We start from the raw sequence: 19,440 nt of genomic DNA, 5'->3' as shown, positions 1-19,440 counted from the left end.
TGTTACAAAAAGCCAGCTGCACACTGAGCGACAAGGCTGTATATGACTGAGCTGTCGTGTAGCGTGTGTTGACGGTTCTACAACTGAGGATGAAAAGGCAAAGCTTTGGTAAATATACACGGAACCGAGCGTTGCATGTATTACGCTGATTACATTCAAATGAATGGGAGCCATCCCCGCCATTTCATATATATTATTTCAACTTTATTCTCACCCAAGTCCTCTTCCTCTAGCAACTTGTTTCTATACTGACCCCAAGTCTTTTCGTGGATTAAAAAAGGTGATACAGTACCGCATATTATATAACGAGACTTAGAGCGCAATACAGCCTTGTACATTTCACATCACAATGAGTCCTTATGCTAAATCAGTCAATGAGTTGTCCAGCTGTCTTTTTCTTTTTTTTTTAGATGATTAGGTCTTATTCCAAAGCATCACACAGTTTGCACAATGTGCATCATCCCTTGGAGTCAGAACATGAAAGTATACAAATTTACCTTGACTGGTTGTGTGTCTCTTTCAGACCTGCAAGCAGTAAAACAGCATTCATTTGTTGAAATTTCTTTGACTTTGCTACAGAAGTGTCAAAATATGATCACTATTATGAAGTGTACAACAAGGGTTAAATGTTGTAAACATGCTGGTAAATGAAGCTGAATAAACACAGACTTGATAGCTTTGTTTTTGATGGCGGTTATCCACAACTGTTTACTATTAAACTATTAATATTAAAAGGGACTAAACCTTTTTTTGCAAGAGTATCTTGTATGTGTGGCGGCTCGGCGCTGGGTAGCACGTCCGCCTCACAGTGCGGGTTCGATTCCACCTCCGGCCCTCCCTGTGTGGAGTTTGCATGTTCTCCCCGGGCCCGCGTGGGTTTTCTCCGGGCACTCCAGTTTCCTCCCACATTCCAAAAACATGCTTGGTAGGCCGATTGAAGACTCCAAATTGTCCCTAGGTGTGAGTGCGGATGGTTGTTTGTCTCCGTGTGCCCTGCGATCGGCTGGCAACCGGTTCAGGGTGTCCCCCGCCTACTGGCTGATGATGGCTGGGATAGGCTCCAGCACTCCCGCGACCCCCGTGGGGACTAAGCGGTTCAGAAAATGGATGGATGGATGGATATCTTGTATGTACCAACACTGCTCAAAACACAGCACTCTGATTACTATTGCATTGGTGGAATAAGAATTAAGTTTGAATTAAGTCGTGGGCATGCTGGCCTATGCCAGCAGTCATCGAGCAGTAGGCGGGGGACACCCTGAACTGGTTGCCAGCCAATCGCAAGACACACTGAGACAAACAACCATTCGCACTCGCACTCACACCCAGGGACAATTTGGAGTGCTCAATCGGCCTATCAAGCATGTTCTTGGGATGTGGAAGGAAACCGGAGTGCCCGGAAAAAACCCACGGGGGCCCGGGGAGAACATGCAAACTCCACACAGGGAGGGCCGGAGGTTGAATGGAACCCTCACCCTCCTAACTGTGAGGCGGTCGTGCTAACCAGTGCGTCACCGAGCCGCCTATCTCAAAACTTTCAAAGTAGAAAAGCATCAGATAATGAAGATATTCATATTTTAAAAGTTTCGACAGCATAGCTTTATTCCTCTACAAACAGACATTAAACACAAGCATTTCAAACAGACACATCTATCAAGTCTACTTTTACCTTTGAAGAGCAGTTTCATTTGGCAAATTGCTGCCTTCTTTTTCGGGTGTCTGTCGAGGCTGCAGCTCTTTCATCTGCAAGAGAAGCAATAGTAGACCAACAGCTTGTTGTGAAAATGGATCTTCAAATCCCACCAAACACTAAGTATTATGGGCAGCAGCTGATGTGCATCACGTCCTAACACCATGCAAGAAGTACCAATAGAACGTTGAAAAAAGCAAATTTGACTCAACCCTCACGTGCTTATGCCAAAGGAAACAATGTAGTGACAGTGAAGTGGAAGTCACAGCCACAATCAAACCACTGCTGATGACATGACTTACCACCCCATGCTTTTCAATTTGGAAAGTACTTCCTTTTGACTTTGTCTCACTCCTTGTCCTGACAGTGTTTAGGCCTGACCCTTGCCTGGACTCAACCACTTTTCTCGCTTCTGCCAACTCATCAACCAGCCTGTCACGATCATTTTGGAGACTGGCAATGGACTTGGAGAAAGCAGACAGTTGTCTGCTATAGGTGGAATTTTCCAGGATAACCCGCTTCAGTTGTTTTTCCTTTTCTGAAAAAGCCTTCGTTAGCTCGCCAAATAACTTGTTCAGCTCTGCATGAGTATCTTTGCTCTCCAAAGCTCTTAATTTGTGAACAAGAATCTCCCTTTCTTTGGTAAACATGGCTACATCAGATGTAGTATCCTGGAAATGGCGCTCAACTTTGTTCAGAGCTACCCGAGTGTCTCTGAGCTCTCCATCATACCTGCTTCGCAAGACCTTGAAGTCTTCAACGTGCTGGTCACGGTCATTCTGCAAAGCAGCCATGGCTTTACAAAGGGACTCATTTTGAACCTTTAGATCTTTATTTTGCCCTTGGGCCTCCAACAATTGCTGCTCTGATTCCAGCAGACCCTTTGCAAGCTTTTGCTCAGCCCTCTGTCGTTCAGTCTTCATTCGGTTCACTTCGTGTTCAGAGGCATCCAGTTCAGTATTGTATTTATCATCTGAATGTGTTAGTTTTTTGTCAGTTTCATTTTCAACCAGGTCCATTTGTTTCGTTATGTCAGCAATTTGAGCTTCCTGTGTGAGAAGTTTTTGCTGAAGATCAATACATTCAGCAGTTTTAGCCGCCACAGTTCGCTGCAGATCAGCAATAACTTTGTCTTCATTTGTATCCTTCTGACTCGCTATATCATTTTGCAGTTTTGCCACCTGTGTTTCAAGTTTAGAAACATCTGCCTTCAAAGTATAACTTATCTCTATTTCGTTTTGGAGCTCTGACAAAGCTTTTGTGTGCTGTTTTTCAGCTGTCGTGTTTTGGTTTTCAAGATTTTGTATAACATCCTCCCACTTTTTTAGCAAAACTTTCAACTGGTTGTCCTTTAAGGATAAAACCTGGTTCAAATCCTCTCTGTAATGAATGAGTTGGGCCCTGAGCATCGCGTTCTCAGAATTTAGGTCATCCGTCTGATGTAATAATTTCTTAATTTCTTCTTTAAGGCCTCTGGTTGTGTCACCATTATCAATCGAGTTCTCTACATGTTTAAGTTCTAAATGACTCTTTGCCTCAAGTATTCTGTATTCAGACATCAATTGTTCTTTTTCCCTCTGTGCAGACACCAGTGACATCTTGAGTTCCTCCATCTTAGCTGACACTTGCTCTTTTTCCTGGCCTGACCTGTTCAAGCTAATTTGCAGACTTCTGACTTTGGCCTGAAGTTCTCTGAATTCTTTAGGAGCCTGTTCCCTTTGGTGTTGTAAAGTTCTTAACCTGTCCTCATAGATAGCTTCTTGGGACTGACAATTAGCCTGAAGTTGCTCAATATATCCTGACATATAGTCATCCCTACAGGACAAGAGAGAGGAGATCTCGGCATCTTTGCTTTGAAGTAGGCTTTCCAGTTGAAAGGAAATTCCTTTCTGGTTCTCCAATTCAGCCTGCATTTTATCATTCTCAGCCCTCAAAACAAGCATCTCAGCATCCAACTCAGCATTAATCTTTTCTGTCAAATTATGAAGATGAAAATGAGAAATCTTATCTTTGTTGGCAATCTGCATTTCATGAGCGCTTCTATCTTGGTCTACTGTTTTAACTTGAGCACTGAGTTCATTTAACTGTACAGCCAAAAGTTCGACAGTCTCATTGAGATCGGCATTGCTAGCACTCAGAATCAAGATTTCCCTCTGATGAGAAGCAGAAGCAACTGAATATCCATTAAGCGCACTCTTCAGTCTTGAATTAATTATTTTAAGTTCATTCATCTCTTTTTCACACAATCGCATATCCTCCAGTAATTCTTTCATTGCAGAACCTTGTTCCATGAGCTCGTTATCTTTCTCCTGTAAAGCATTCTGGTACAAATCATTCCAAAGTTATGTAGCATTTGCCCCATGAGGAGTGGATGATAAAGCAGACAGTTTTGCTTCATTAGTCTCAAATGCTCGCTTTAGATTATTCATCTTCATAATTTGAGAGTCCATTTGTCGCTTTAGTTCAGTAACTCTTCGACTGTCGCTAATATGTAAATTCTTTAGATCATCCATTTGTTTCTGTAAAATAACGTCATTGTTTTTAAATGAGTTTAGCTGTTTTTCAACCGGAGCTTCCTTTAATTTTGTTTTCTCTGTGAGCGAATCTTCAGATGGAACATTTACTCGGTCTAGTTTAAGGTGGTCTTTTTCCTGAAGCCTCCCAGTTCTCACTGTGGCCTCCTGGATGTGAGACTTGGCTTCACCTTCTTTGTTCTGCTCTTCAACTTTTTTCATGGTTTTCAAAGAATTCTCTAAATGCAAAATGTGCTCTTGATATTTAATGCAGTTTTGTTGCAACTGACTTCTTTCCTGATGCTTTTCTTTTAGAAGCTCTTGCAGTTCTTTATTGGTGTTTTTGGACCCCTCCTTTTCTCGCTGCACAGCCTTGAGTTTTTCCTCAAAGTCTTGGATTAATTTTAGATGTCCATCCTGTTTTTCTTGGCAAAGTGTGTCATTCACCTCTTTGCTAATTGCAAGCTGGGAAGACAGCTGAATGTTTTGAGCTTGCAAAGCACTGAGGGATTCAGACAGTGAATCCATTCTTTTAGACTTGTTGAGGACCACAGTTTCCAGGTACTCGTTTTCATTTTTCACTCTGTCTGATGATTCTTGAACATTTTCTAGCTCCTCTTGCAGAAGACATTTATCATCTTCTAAAATTTTAACCTTCTCATTGAGACTAATTGTTTCTTGGATGTGCTGATTCATCATGGCTTGAAGCTCAATAATGTCATCCTCTTTTATTTGCAGCTGCACTTCATGACTACTGTGTATTTTTTCAAGTCTTTCAGAAAGAAATTTATTTTCTTTCAGTAAAACCTTATTCCTTTCAAGTTGAGCCATAAATTCAGCGTTCTGGGCCTCAATCTGGGTAATCAACAAATTTTTCTCATTTAATGTCTCATCAAGTTTAAGTTACACGTTCTTTGCGTGAGATTTTGATTCCATGCACTGTTTTGAATCACTACCATTTAGCTTTTCAGTCAGTTCTCTGTTTTTAACATGCATATCTGCAATATTATCTTTACAAGCCTCCAGTGAAGACTTCAGTTGTTAAATTTTGGCCTCGCAGTGCTGATTTTTGTTAGTCAGCTCAAATATTGCTATCCTGTGGGTTTCAATGATTTCGACTAGTTCTTTTTTTAATGGTGTCATTTTCTTGCTGCAGTTCTTCAATTATGTGCTGTTTCTGTTCTGAAAAAGTCTGCATTTTTTCTTTAAGTGTTTCATGTTCCTCCTCTACTTGTCTGGCTTGGCCATGCATAAATACCATCTCAGTCTCACATTTGAGCAATTTTCGGAGGGCTTCCTGTCTATCACTTTTGGCTCCTTCCAAATGTTGTCTCATCTTGTCCATTTCAGTACCAACATTCTCATATGCTTGTAAAAGGGTCTCATATTCTTGTTCAAGTTCTGAATGCCTTGATTTCCATTTGGTCAACTCCTCTGTCTGAGAGTCTTTGAGAGATTCTAGCTGGCAGGAAAATGCTTGCTTGTGCTGTGTGATATTCTCTATAGTTTGCTTCAAGCTTTCACATGCGTCTGATAGACTACAATTGTCATTAAGGTCATGATCAACTTCAGACCTTAGCTTCTCTTTATCAGTGTTAACAGATTTCATATCTATTTCAAGGACTACATTTTGTTGTTTTAGCCTTGAAAATGAGGATTCTAGGGCAAGGCATTCAACTTCTTTTGCATTGATTGTTAATGACAGATTTCCAACTTGTTCTTTCAATGATGCATTTTCCTTCATGAGTTCTTTCCTTGAGACTAAAGCTGCTTGAAGTTTCTTAGTTAGTAGGGTCATTTTATTATGATTATCCTGATTATTTACTTTGCCACAATCTTTTTGAGATTGATGAAGTTGGTCAATTTCCCTTTTCATGCTGATAGTGGAAATGTCATGTTTTTTACTTATCTGCTGCAATTTTAGTTGGAGTGCAGCAATCAGCTCATCCTTTTCTGATATTGCAGACCTATTTTCATGTTTTGGAACTGTTTTTAAGTCTTCAGCACATCTGTCAATAGTGTTTACTGCATCTTTATTTACATGTTCTTCCTTGATGGACGCTTCAGCAATATCTTCATACATCAGCTCTTTGACATGCTTGGACTGGTTCAGCTGAGTATGGAGCGTGTCTAACTCTATCTTGAGTTCATCAATTAGTCTCAAGGCCTTCATATTGTCTATATTCAACGATACCAAATTTGTTTCTTTTTCAGTGAAATCTAACTGTGCTTTTTCAAGCATACTCGTCAAATTGTACTCCTCACACAGCCGTTGCTGTGCCTCTGCCAAAACTCTCTGGATGGTTGACACTTGATCCAAATGAGTCTTGTTTTCTTCCATTGAATCTTGAAACTTTACTTCATTTGTTTTCAGCTTACCTTGCTCTATTATCCTGTCAGGTTGGGAATTAGAAGCCTGAGTCTCTGATTTTTCCTCCATCAAGATGAGAGCCTTGTCTTTAATTTCCAATTGGGTTTGCAATTTTGAATGACACTGTCTCTCGCTCTCTGCCAGAAAAATCTTTAAATCTTGCACCGTTTCATCCTTCTCCTGAACAAGCTCTCTTAAAATCTTTAATTCATCCAAATTAGACAATGCGGTTCTCTGGAGTTGCTCCGGTTCGCCAAGATTCTCATTATATTTGAACTGGATGGCAGTGAGCTCATTTGGCTGCTGACAGTGTTGCTTCAAGAGTGTCTTATAGTTATCTTTCAGTTCATTTAATTCTTTGGTTAACTGCTTCTCATTTTCTTGAGCTCTCTGTAGAGTCTCTTTACGTGCTAGTAATGCAGCCTGGATCTTTTTTTGCAGCAGTACCTTTTCTTGCTTCATTTGTGCAAGCTTGTTCTCTAACACATCAGCATTATCATTGGGGAAAGCTTTGTCTTTAGACAGATTTTTACATCCTGTGATTTTATTCTGATGCTCTTCGACATATTCTATCAGTCTCTTTTCTTGTTCAAAACTATTCTGTTGCTCAGCAGCACATGCCTGAAGATGTTGGATTTGGACACGTTTCTCATTGAGTTGTTGCAATATTTCTGTTAAGCAACTCTGTTTCGCTTTCTGACGAGTGAAAAAGTTTTTTTTCAGATTCAAGTTGCTCAGCAAGTTCTTCAGTTTGCATTTTGTGATAATGGATCTCCCTTTCTTTATCAAAGCATTCCTTTTCAAGGAAAGCAATCCTTTCATCAAGCAGTTTTGCTTCAGACTGAGTTTGTGTTGTGGTTTCCACTAATTTGTCTTGTAAACATGAAATATCATTGTTAAGACCGTCACATTTTTTTTCAGACTCTTCATTTTTTTTCAACAGATCCTTTCGAATAATGAGAGACACTTGAAGTTTTTTCTTCACTGTATCTTTTTCTTCAGAAATGTTTGCTATCTCACATTTTAGGTCACTGTTTTGTTTTACCAGCTCAAGTTTTTCTGAGTTCTTAATTTCATTCTCCCTAAGGGTACATGAATTATGTTCTTCTATCTGGAGGAAAATCTCCTCATACTGCTTAGTGGATGTGTTGTAATCTTGTTGTATAATCGCTAGTTGTTTTGATAAATGGTCATTTTCCTCACCAAGTTTCACTCTTTCATTTAAGGCAGACTCTATGACTTGCAAAATTGTTGCATCTTTATCTTTTAACTGCTGACTAAGCCCAATAAGTAATTCTTTTTGCTGACTTGCACCACTGAATTTTGCTACAAGATGTTCTAACTCAAGTTCCACAGCCTCAAGAGCCTGCTGCAAAGTTTTGTTCTCGTTATCCTTTTCCTTGACTAATGCCATGACCTTTTCAAGTTGTATCCTAGAGGTTGATGCCTCAAATTCTCTTGCACTGAGAAGATCAGAACCTTTTTTCAGAGCGGAGAATGCTTCAGCCAGTTTGTCTTGCAAATGGTCTAGGTCCTGTTTCAAAGCATTTACCTTCACATCTTTGGATGAAATTTCATTTTCAACATTATTCAATTGTTCTACAAGTAGTGCCTTATCATGTTTTTCTCTATCTACGACAAGCAGCCACTCTTTTTCAGTGTCCTGCAGCATTTGGTCCATCTTATGAATACCATCTTTCAATTGAGAAATTTCCTCATCTTGAGCACTAACCTTGGTTTGGAGGCTCTCCTTGTCATACACCATTTGCTGGATGCTTTCACTTATGCTGCTGGACTGCTGCTCCAACTGAACCTTGGGGTCCCCCTTGGATTCACAAATTTGATGATGTAGCTTCTCCAGCCCTTCCTTTTCTGCAAGAAGTTTCCTAATATCCTCAACTAAGTGTATATTTTCATTGTTGACAGCTGTGAGGGCGCTGTGGTGCTCTTTTCTTGACAAACTAATCTCTTCATTCAGCTTCTTATTTTGCAGTTCTAGTTTCTGCATTTCAGAAATAAGATCAGATGTATGTTTGGCTTGGGCTGTGTACTGATTGTTAATTGCATGTAAAGCCATTTCTCTCTGTTCCAGGTTCTCTGTCAATGCATTCATTTGGCCCACAACCTGAAGATGTTGAGCTCTTAGTTTTTCAATTTCAACAGTCAAATGAGAGACATTTGCTTGATGAGAGGCAAATGCTTCATCCTTTTCTTTTGAGAACTTGGAATTCAGGTTCTGTGTCTTCTCAAGTTTATTTTGGATAAAGGAAAGATTATTTCTCAAAGTTTCTATGGTGGTCTTTGCTGTGTTGTGTTCATCTGATAAAGTCTTTAGGCTCAACACTTCAGTCCTTTGGGACAGCTCCTTTCTCATATCCTGCAAATCCTTCAAATTGGCTGCATATTTTTCTTGCAGGTTAATGAGGGCACTTTGTTTTTCTTCAGCTGATGTTTTGTGGTTGGAAGCATCCAATGACAGTATCTGTATTTGATTTTGTAATTGTGACATTAACTCTGTGCTTTTGACAAACTGACTTTTGAAAAGCAAGAACTCATCGGCCGTTCTCTGTAAACCTTGAAGAGACTGTGACTGGTCCATAAGACGAAAGTCTCGTTCTTCCAAGGCTTTTTCAAGATTTTTTGTTTCTACTATCTGCATTTGGAGGATGCTCTTAATCTTAAAAGACTCTTCTTCAAGGTGTGAAAGCTTTTCTTTTAAGATCTCACACTCTTTTTCTTTGTCTTGAAGACTAACGTTAGAATTTTCATTCACAAGCGTGACATTTCTTTGATCTTCAAGACTAGACTGCTCTTTTTTTTCCAACATATTTTTTAAAGTTGTTGATTCTGAGGTAAGACTGTGGATTTGACCTCTAAATTTGCAGACAGAATCTCCAAGGTCTGTAACTTGGACTTTCAAACTAAACATTTCATTATCTTTCAGTTTCAACTGCTCCTCCTGCTCAGATATCCTACTTTCAAGTTCTTTCAGGGAATCATCTTTATCTTGGATGGTTAAATTAAGATGTTCCTTTTCTGACTGTGTAGTTTTGAGCTGGAGTTCACTTTCATTAACTGCTTTTTTTCTATGTGCTAGTTCTTCATGTGCTTTGGAAAGCTCTACACAAGATTTCTGAAGCTCAGATTTCAAGCTTACATTCTGATCATTTAGGGCTTGAATTGCATCTTTTAAATCAGTTACCGCAGCTTTCATCAGTTCATTCTCTTGTCTTAGTTGACAATTTTCAAAAGTAAGCGTCTCTCCAGAATCCTTGAGATTGGTAATTTCAATCTGTATCTCTTCTACGCTGTTATTCACGGCTGCGAGCTGACTCTCAAGTTTGATCATGGATTGAATACGTTCATTGAGCTCTTCTTGCTGGTTTTCAAAATCTTTTGTTAGATCTTTTAACATGTGGTCCTTTTGTTCTAACTGTTGCTTTGTCTCTAAGATTTCTTGCCTGACTGACTCAACCTCACACTGCATTTGCAACACAAGGTCCTTCTGCAGCATGACTTCATTGTGGTGAACAATAGATTCATCTGATTTTTGCTGAAGCATTGTGTCCTTCTCCATTAGCCCTGTCTTTAGGACAGAGGCCTGTTCTTGAAGCATAGAGATGGTGTCCTGCAATTGCAGTTGTTGGATATGCTGGGCTTCTAAGAGTGATTTTTTTTCTAACAGGATTTCTTCTTTCTCAACCATAGAGAGTTTCAACTGATTTATCTGAATTTTTAGGTCATTTACTTGCTCTTGCAATGTTTGAATCTGTTGTTCCCTTTCACTCAGTGTTTTTGAAAGGGTATTACATTCATTTGTTTTCTCAAGCAAACATACTTTGTTAGAGATTTCCCTTTCCTGGATGACCTGTTTTGTGTTACTTACGGAATCAATAAGATCATTTTTTTCATTCAGAAGATCATTGATTATCTTCTTATCATTTGTGTTTTGTTCCTCAAGTTCAGATTTCTGTTCTTTGAGGAGACTAATCTCGGTTTTTAATTGACAAGCCAATGCATTGTTCTCTGACACCTCTTTTTGTAGTCGTTCATTATCTTCGGTTAGACGAGTTACATTCATGCTAAAACTGGAGTTCTGCTCAAGAGTGGCTTTGAGTTCTGTATCAAGGTTTGAAATAATATGTGTTTTCTTGTCAAGTTCATTTTCTATGGATTTTAAAACTGCATGAAGTTGTTGGCTTTCTGACATGATTGTGTGCATTTTACTTTTAAGGGTTCTCAGCTCGGTTTCCCTGTAGTTTGCTTCTGTTTTGAGTTTTCTGGATTTTTCTTTCATTTCATTGATTTCGTTTTTGAGAGCATTCATATTATTGTTTGCATCATCAAAGTCATCTTTGGGTTTTTGGCACTGCTGTGCCATACTTTTCATCATCATTTCTTTTTCTTCGAGATCCTTGCAAAACTGCGAGCGTTCCGAATTTAGTGATTCAACTTCCTCTTGGAGTTTACGTACAGATTCCTTATGGAAAATAATCTCACTTTGCAAACCATGACACTCTTCCTGTTTTTCCTTCAAAGTTGAATCCTTCTCCAATAGCCCAGACTTCAGACTGCAATCTTGTGCTTGAAGAAGATTGAATGTTTCTTTAAGTTGCATTTGATCAATTTTTCGGGCCTCCAGTTCTGCTTGAAGTCCAGAGGCAACCTGGTGGTTCTTTTCTATGGTAACGCGCAACTCATCTGCCTCAGAAATGTGGCTTTGCAGTTGCCCTTGCAGTTGTGTGATGATGTCCTCCTTTTCCCTGAGTAACCGGTTGAGGTTACTACATTCTTTTGTTTTGGCCAGGACAACCTCATTGTTTGAGAATGTGTGTTGTTCAAGATCTTTTTTTAAATCAGTAGCTTGTAAAATTAAATCTTCTTTATTTTTTTCTAATTCATGAATCATACTACTGTTTTGGAAATATTGTGATTTTAATGTTGATAACTTTGCATGCAAAGAATCTCTTTCGAACTTGATTTCTGAAATTGTCGCAACCTTTTCAGTTACTTCAAATTCAAGTCTTTCATTTCCCTTTGTTAAGTTTTGTACTTGTCTCTTTAAATTGTTGTTAAGTTCGAGGACAGATGTAATCTTTTCATTAAGTTGGTTTTCATTCAGATTCTGTACTTCAAGGTTTTCAGTGAGATTTATAAGCTTTTCTTGCAACTGTTCTTTCTCAGTCTCCATGTGTTTTAAGAGATCCTTCATTTTTGAGACATTTTCAATGTTGTTATCAAGTTCTTTGCGCAACTTCTTATTTTCAGATTCCCTGACCTGTAACTCTGCATTATAGCTCTGTCGCTCATCCTTTGCCTGTTCATCATTTGCCTTCAGTTGGTTTTCCAGCAATATTATGATCTCCTTATATTTCTCCATCTCTTGTTGAACATTGTCCTTACTTTGTGCTCGTTCCTTTAATTCTTTGGACAACAGCTCCATGTCATGATTGAATTTTTCCACGTGAGATAGAAGTTTGTTCTTTTCATCCTTTATAGTTTTTAGTTCATTTTCATACATCTCTTCTTTTTGAAGAATATTTTTCTCATTGTTAGCATTTATTTCCTTGAGCCGCAACATGAGTTCATCAGACTCGTGTTGCCTTAGGTTAGCTAATTCCAGTTGTTCTTTTAGTGAAGAGATCAGTGTTTCACATCCAGAAAGCTGGACATGATGGCTCACAGTTTGTTTCTGAGTTTGAGATCGGAGGTCCTGAATAGTTTGTTTATCTTCTTTGGCTTGTTTGATTAGTTGGTCCATCCCTGCTACTTTAGATTTGCTTTCTTCTTTGGTCTTGTCTAATTCCATCCTAACATCCTTTAGATTCTCAACAAGCCCTGTAATCTTGCTATTAAGCGATTGCTGATCTGCAGTCTGCGAATCGCTAATAACTGTGACCTCTCGACCTGCTTTTGTCAATGCATTTTCTACTTGAATCAAGTTTTCTTCCTTGAGTCGAAGCTCTTCTTTGAGAACTGTAACCTGTTCTGAATACTCCAACATGGTGGTGTTGAGTGCTTTGTCTTTTTCCAACAGAGTATCTTTCAGACTATCAATCTCCCGTTCACAGCTTTGAAGATCATGAATGAGTTGGGCCCTTTCTTCCAGGTGGGACATGTTTAACTTGTCTAATTCCTCATTCGTTTGGTCAAACTCAGTTTGTAATGTGTCTATGATGATATCTTGCTTCTGACTCTGCAAAATAAACAAATAAATCAAACTTTTAGGTAAGACTGGGTAATTTCTACTTTTTCTCACCAATAAAAGAGTAATGGAAACTTGGCAAAATTGGTTAAATATATCTAAAAAGAGATAGATTAGAGAGAAGCGCACCTTGTCTCTCAGCTCACTCAGCCTCTGTGTGACATCAGTGACTTCTGCTTTTAATTCAGAGCAGAGCTTCTCTGAGATACTGCTTTTCTTGGAAACATTCTCAAGCTGAGTACAAGAAATAAGAGAATTAGACTAATTAATATCAAGCCAACAACACTAATACTGCCTAAAGCTGGGCATACATTGTCATAAGAAGTCGTTTAAAAAGGGACATACTATGAAAAATTTAATTTGAATTTGCTTCTAAACAAATACTTGAGTGTGATTTTAAATTTGAAATTAAAGAACCACGTAAAGTTTATCTGCCAAATTGAAAATGTGTCATGAGCAAGCCCTTCTCTGTTTCTGCACCACTGTTACGAAACAGCTAACTTAAATGACTTAATTTTACCCAATGGATTGCCATAAACCCCTCATGTCACCTTTTGAGGATACCCAACAATACCCAACCAGACTTTTTGCCGCTATCCCACTGAGGGGTGAACAATTGCTGAAGGTTGCAAAATGAACGTTCACAATCACAAATGTTTACAAAATATTTGCCAAAAAAAATTGCAGGTTTTTTTTTGTTGCAAGAAAATATGAAATATGTTCAAAATTCCCTTGGAAGAAGAAAAGTACTGTATAATTAATGTCTGGTGACCAAATTGCAAACCTTTGAGAAATTAAACGAAACCTGACAAAGGCAACATTTGCAAGCACTAACCACCACTCTGTGGGATAGGGGTTAGAAATGAGAACCTCAGGGCTACAGAAAACGTTTATGTTTAAGAACAGCCTCAAGACCTACATTTTTAAACAAACTTTCAACTAATACAGTGGGGCAAAATACACTGCTCAAAAAAATTAAAGGAACAGTTTTTTATCGGGGTATGGCATGAATTCAATTAGAATTTTCTGATAAGATTTTGGTCAGGTACGTGGCAGAAGGGGTTGTTAATCAGTTTCAGCTGCATTGGTGTTGATGAAATTAACAACAGGTGCACTAGAGGGGAATCGACGAGATGGTCCCCAAAACAGGACTGGTTTTGCAGGTGGAGGCCATTTCAAGGTCCTCCCTCTTTTCTTTACTGTTTTTCCACAAGTCAAGTCAAGTCAAGGCAAGTTTATTTGTATAGCCCTAAATCACAAGCAGTCTCAAAGGGCTTCACATAGACAAAAATTGACAATTATTCTCTAAGCATCCCCTGATCTTAATCTCCCAAAAGGGCAAGGAAAAACTCAAAAAACCCTGCCAGGGGAAAATGAGAAACCTTGAGAAGGGACCACAGATGGAAGAATCCCCCTTTCAGGATCACCAGGTTGAAATGGATGCAGAGAGGGCACAAATAATACATAATATGAAAATCAATGAAAAAAAGTGGATGTCCAAGTCAGAGCGAAGGGCTGCCGGAGGAGCCCTCAATTGTCCTGACAGTGCCTTTGAGGAGGTTGAGCTGCAGTTCCCCAATTGGCCCACAAGAATCCAGATAGCCGCTGTCAGCTTGGGTGCCACCTAACCACCTCCCCGGCCGTTGGTGGGTGGTGAGGGAGAGAAAACAAACTCCAGCCGAATCGGCCACTACAGGTTAGTTAAAGGCCATATCATAGAAATGTGTCTTTAAACGTGTCTTAAATGTTTCCACTGAGGTAGCAGTCCTAATATCCATTGGAAGGGCATTCCAAAGCTCTGGAGCCCGAATAGAAAATGCTCTACACCCTGCAGACATTTTCTTGGCCCTCGGTGTCGCTGAAAGACTAGCGTTTTGCGAACGAAGGTTACGAGACGGAACATAAGGTCGACGAGATATGAAGACGCTAAGCCATGCAGTGATTTATAGGTTAATAGAAGAACCTTGAAGTCACATCTTAAATGGACCGGGAGCCAATGTAAGTTGGCTAATATTGGGGTAATGTGATCAAATTTTCTTGTCCGTGAGAGCACCCTTGCAGCAGCATTTTGTACTAATTGTAGATTTTTGATGCGGGATTTAGGAGAGAATACCGGTAATTACAGGTAATATTTTATTTCACAACACTTTGCCTTGTTCCTTTCTTCTCTGCTGTTCACTTCAAACACGCTCCATGCGACCGCAATGCTCTCGTGTCAGACGCTTGCTCGATCACCTGCTCGTTTGCTGTCTGTCACAATGTACCCTACACAAATCCGAAACATTTGTTGCGGCTCCGAGTCACGACGAGGGGCAAGTTTTGGTTTCCAAGGGTGTTTTTATTCCTCTTCAACGTCTCTCCCATACAGAGCCGCCTTTTTCCCGTGCGCGCACGGAGCGCGGTGGTGCGTTTACGGGCAGTCGGAGAAATCAACGCCAACATAAAAAATTACATCCAGCCTAGTTAAGACCATACCAAAGACTATAAAAATGGGACCCATTGCCTCCCTGCGTGTGTGACGATCATTGGGACTTAAAAAAAAAAAAAAAAAAATTTAAAACATTTTTTGTACCCATGTATAATGCGCACCCCAGATTTTAGGACAATAAATTAGTTAAATTTTGCGCACTATACACGGGAAAAAACGGTAATACATTACAGTAGTCCAGGCGGAACGTGAAAAACGCATGTATAATAGTTTCCGCATCACCGGTCGAGAGGATCGGACAAATCTTTGCAATATTACGAAGGTGAAAAAACGCAATTCTGGTTATATTCTTAATGTGCTTTTGAAAGGAGAGCGTTTGGTCAAATATTGCCCCGAGACTAGTTACAGTATCGCTCGGAGTGATAGTACGGTTATCTATAGTTATAGTGGTTTCCTTAACTAACTGTTGATAACAAGTTGGACCAATTAGCAACATCTCAGTTTTATCTGGGTTAAGACGAAGGAAGTTGAGAGACATCCATTGCTTGATCTCCGCAAGGCACGCCTCAAGATTACAACAATCCCGCAGATCTGTCATCGATAACGGCATACATAATTGGGTGTCATTGAAAACTAATATTATATTTACGTATTATGTCCCCAAGTGGAATCATATAAATATTAAATAGAATTGGTCCGAGTACCGATCCCTGTGGGACACCACTCGTAACATTATAGAGCTCCGAGGACGTATTCCCATGGACCACTCGGTGCGTCCTGTCTGATAGATAGGAATGGAACCAGCCTAGTGCTGACCCTGAAATACCAACACAACTTTTAAGACGCCCTAATAAAATATCGAAGTCTACAGTGTCAAAGGCAGCACTAAGATCGAGTAGTAACAGTACAGATGAAGTGTTTGAATCCATAGCTATGAGGAGATCGTTAGTCACTTTAGCAAGTGCTGTCTCAGTGGAATGATTAGCTCTAAAACCAGACTGAAAAGAGTGAAAAGAGTCATATCGATTATTGGCGACCATGTAATCAATAAGCTGCTGCGCTACTACTTTTTCAAGAAGTTTTGCTATGAATGGGAGGTTTGAAACTGGCCTATAATTACTGAGACAGTCCAGGTCAAGATTTGGTCGCTTAAGTAACGGTTTAATGATAGCGGTTTTAAAGGCTGTTGGCACTATCCCAGAGGAGACAGACAGATTGATTATATTTAAGACGGACGGTCCTAAAATTTTAAATAATTCTTTAAGTACTTTGGCTGGAAGAGGGTCGAGTAAACATGTTTGTTTAGCCGCACTAACCAATTGTGTAAGCCTTTCAAGGGACACGCTTTTAAAATTTGAGAATGTTATTGCATGATCATCAGCGCTGGTAAACGGCGGTCTCGACTGAGCAATTGGAATGGTATTCTTGATCTCGATCCCTACTGGATTCAATCTTTTGAGCAAAAAATTTCATGAACTCGTCAGCTGAGTGGAAGGAACTATCGGGGGTCGACTAGCGTAAAGTCAGCTTTGCCACTGTATCAAATACGTGTTTAGGATTGTTTTTATTGAGATTAATAACTTGCAAAAAATACTGAGTTTTTGCTAAGATAAGCGCATCTTTATATTTCAGGAGGCTATCATGCCATGCCTGATGGAAAACCTCAAGTTTGGTTAAACGCCATCTGCGCTCATGCTTTCTACATAATTGCTTAAGCGTAAGCGTACGCGTTTCATCTGTGAACCACGGAGTAGGCAATCTACGGCGAGTTTTCAGACGTAACGGCGCCACAGAGTCAATGGCATTTAACAATGTTGCATTGAATTCATTTGGAAGATTATCAATAGAGCCGATGTATGCGGAAAATATGGCGGTTGCTGGCGACAGTAACTCAGATAGCGTAGTTGCAGTCATGAAGTTAAAATTACGGCTCCTATAATTCTGTTTCCTCTCTTGCCTTTGACAAGGAACTAAAATTTCTAATTTTATTAAGTAATGATCAGACAGAGCAGTAGCGTATGGCAGTACTGCTATATTTGAGGTTGCAAGTCCTCGGGATAATACCAGATCTAAGGTATTTCCATTCTTATGCGTTGCTGCCTGTACGGCTTGCGTAAAACCAAACGTATCAGTTAAAGTCTGAAACGCCAAAGTAAGTGGCACTGACGGTAAATTCATGTGGATGTTGAAATCGCCCCTGATAATTATATTATCCGCATTGGTTACTAGATCAGCCAGAAATTCTGAAAATTCATCCAGGAAGCCAGAGTAAGCCCCGGGTGGACGGTAAATAAATAAATTGACGGTAAAGGGGTGGATCGGACAGTGAGAATTTCAAATGTTTTAAATACGTTGATCGAACGAGGCCTAAATCTAAGCTCGGAATTTGAGATGAGGTCGACACCCCCACCCTTTTTTTGAGGACGCGCCACATGCGAGCTCACAAAATTTGGAGGCGAGGCCTCTTTAAGCGCCAGCAGTTCATTAGGTTTTAACCAGGTCTCGCAGAGACCAAAAACGTTTAGATTATGTTCTGTGATGAGGTCATTAACGAGAACTGCTTTCGTATGAAGCGATCTAATATTTATAAAACCGAGTTTAAGTGTAATCGGTCGATCAGGGTGCGTATCTATCGAAGGATTTTTAAACAAGATGCAAGTAAGATTGTGTTCTCTAGGCCTGACATCACCTCTCAAATGTTTGTTAGCGGGAATTTGATAGTAAATATTTGTTACACATGTAAAATTATCTGAAACTGGCACAGTTTCATTAGCAAAACCGGTCGGGGTGAAGTGATTGAATTTGTCTACTACCCCAGTAGAAAGTGTGTTTATGTGTACTGTAGTACTATTCAAACTGTCACGCTCTAGTCTACACGAGGAGCTATGTGCATGCTGGAAGTCTAGCCTAGCACTAGTTAATTTTAGCTTAACAGACTCCAAAACCATCCTGACAGGTGGTCTAATCACCTGTGCCCCGGCCTGCTCTTAAGTGACCTGTCATGAGTGGCTCAAACAGTAATCTATATTCCTAGAAAGAGTGAAGGCGCCTTCACGGTTAGGGTGAAGGCCGTCCTTCCTCAGCAGGTTGGGGTGGCCCCAGAAGGAGGGCCAGTTATCTATAAAATACAGTCCCTGCTTTTTACAGAACCCAGCCATCCATCGATTAAGGGAGACTACCGTAATTTTCGGACTATAAATCTTATACTCAGGAGCGACTTATATGTTGTTTTTTTCAAAAAATTAAAAAAAAAAAGAAAGGTGCAACCACGATAAACGAACCGCAACGTAGCAATGGATTACTGTAATTTGAATTTCAAGTGGCGACAGCAGCGCAACGTCGCGTCAGCAGCAGCTCGTCGAGTCAATCTTTGTCCTTTATGTAAACAACCGCCGCGCTGCTGACGCAGAGTCGCGCTGTCTCGTCGTTATTCCACAGATCTACTATATAACTATATTGTAGCGTTAACAAAGTTCAAGGAAAGACGTGGGTTTGGTAAACGGCTCTTTATTTAACAAAACAAACTTACAGGCGTGTAGCGGCGTGGACTTCCAGCCACAAAAGTGGAAGAGAGCTCCATAGAATAGGACCGGGCGTGCCTAAAAGCCATGACCGAGCCCCATCCACCGTCTTCGGACAGCCACCCGGTTGAGCGCCGGCCCTCGACTTCCATCCACAGAGGTGAAAGACAGCTCGGTAGAGTAGGACCGGGCGTGCGTAAAAGCATTGTCTGAGCCCCATCCAACGTCCCTGGACAGCCACCCGGCCGAGCGCCGGCGCCCGACTTCAATCCACGGAAGTGAAAGAGAGCTCCGTTGAGTGACGCGCGACGTCGTCCAGGACGGAAGACCACCGGTGAGGAGCTTTTTGCATTTTGATTTGTCAGACACACTACAGGTTAAAGCAATTCCTTCCAGCAACATCCATTCTTCCGTCCCTGGACGAGTCGATCTTTGCCCTTTATGTAAACAACGTCGCGCGTCACTCGACGGAGCTCTCTTTCACTTCCGTGGATTGAAGTCGGGCGCCGGCGCTCGGCCGGGTGGCTTTCCAGGGACGGTGGATGGGGTTCGGACAATGCTTTTACGCACGCCCGGTCCTACTCTATCGAGCTGTCTTTCACCTCCGTGAATGGAAGTCGAGGGCCGGCGCTCAGACGGGTGGCTGTCCGAGGACGGTGGATGGGGCTCGGTCATGGCTTTTCCGCATGCCCGGTCCTATTCTATGGAGCTC

At 40.5% G+C, this 19,440-nt stretch overlaps 1 protein-coding gene across 3 annotated transcripts in view; it reads right to left on the bottom strand.

Moving 5' to 3' along the window:
• The window catches only part of si:ch211-220f16.2 (golgin subfamily B member 1), a 125,681-nt gene that overhangs the window by 31,210 nt on the left and 75,031 nt on the right, over window positions 1–19,440 (bottom strand). Inside the window, exons 17-20 of one of the 3 annotated variants that reach the window (XM_061275715.1) lie at window positions 12,909–13,013; window positions 8,307–12,770; window positions 1,670–1,743; window positions 498–525 (exon numbers count right to left, since the gene is read on the bottom strand). In XM_061275715.1, coding sequence (XP_061131699.1) covers window positions 498–525; window positions 1,670–1,743; window positions 8,307–12,770; window positions 12,909–13,013 — 4,671 coding nt within the window. Of the gene's footprint in view, window positions 1–497; window positions 526–1,669; window positions 1,744–7,081; window positions 12,771–12,908; window positions 13,014–19,440 lie in introns of those variants that run through there. The other 2 variants (XM_061275714.1, XM_061275716.1) reach the window with 2 other exon arrangements.

Source organism: Syngnathus typhle, linkage group LG4 (assembly GCF_033458585.1).
Source record: "Syngnathus typhle isolate RoL2023-S1 ecotype Sweden linkage group LG4, RoL_Styp_1.0, whole genome shotgun sequence".
NCBI lineage: Eukaryota > Metazoa > Chordata > Actinopteri > Syngnathiformes > Syngnathidae > Syngnathus > Syngnathus typhle.
The sequence above is the reverse complement of the archived record's forward strand: the minus strand, read 5'-3'. Positions and strand labels throughout refer to the sequence as shown.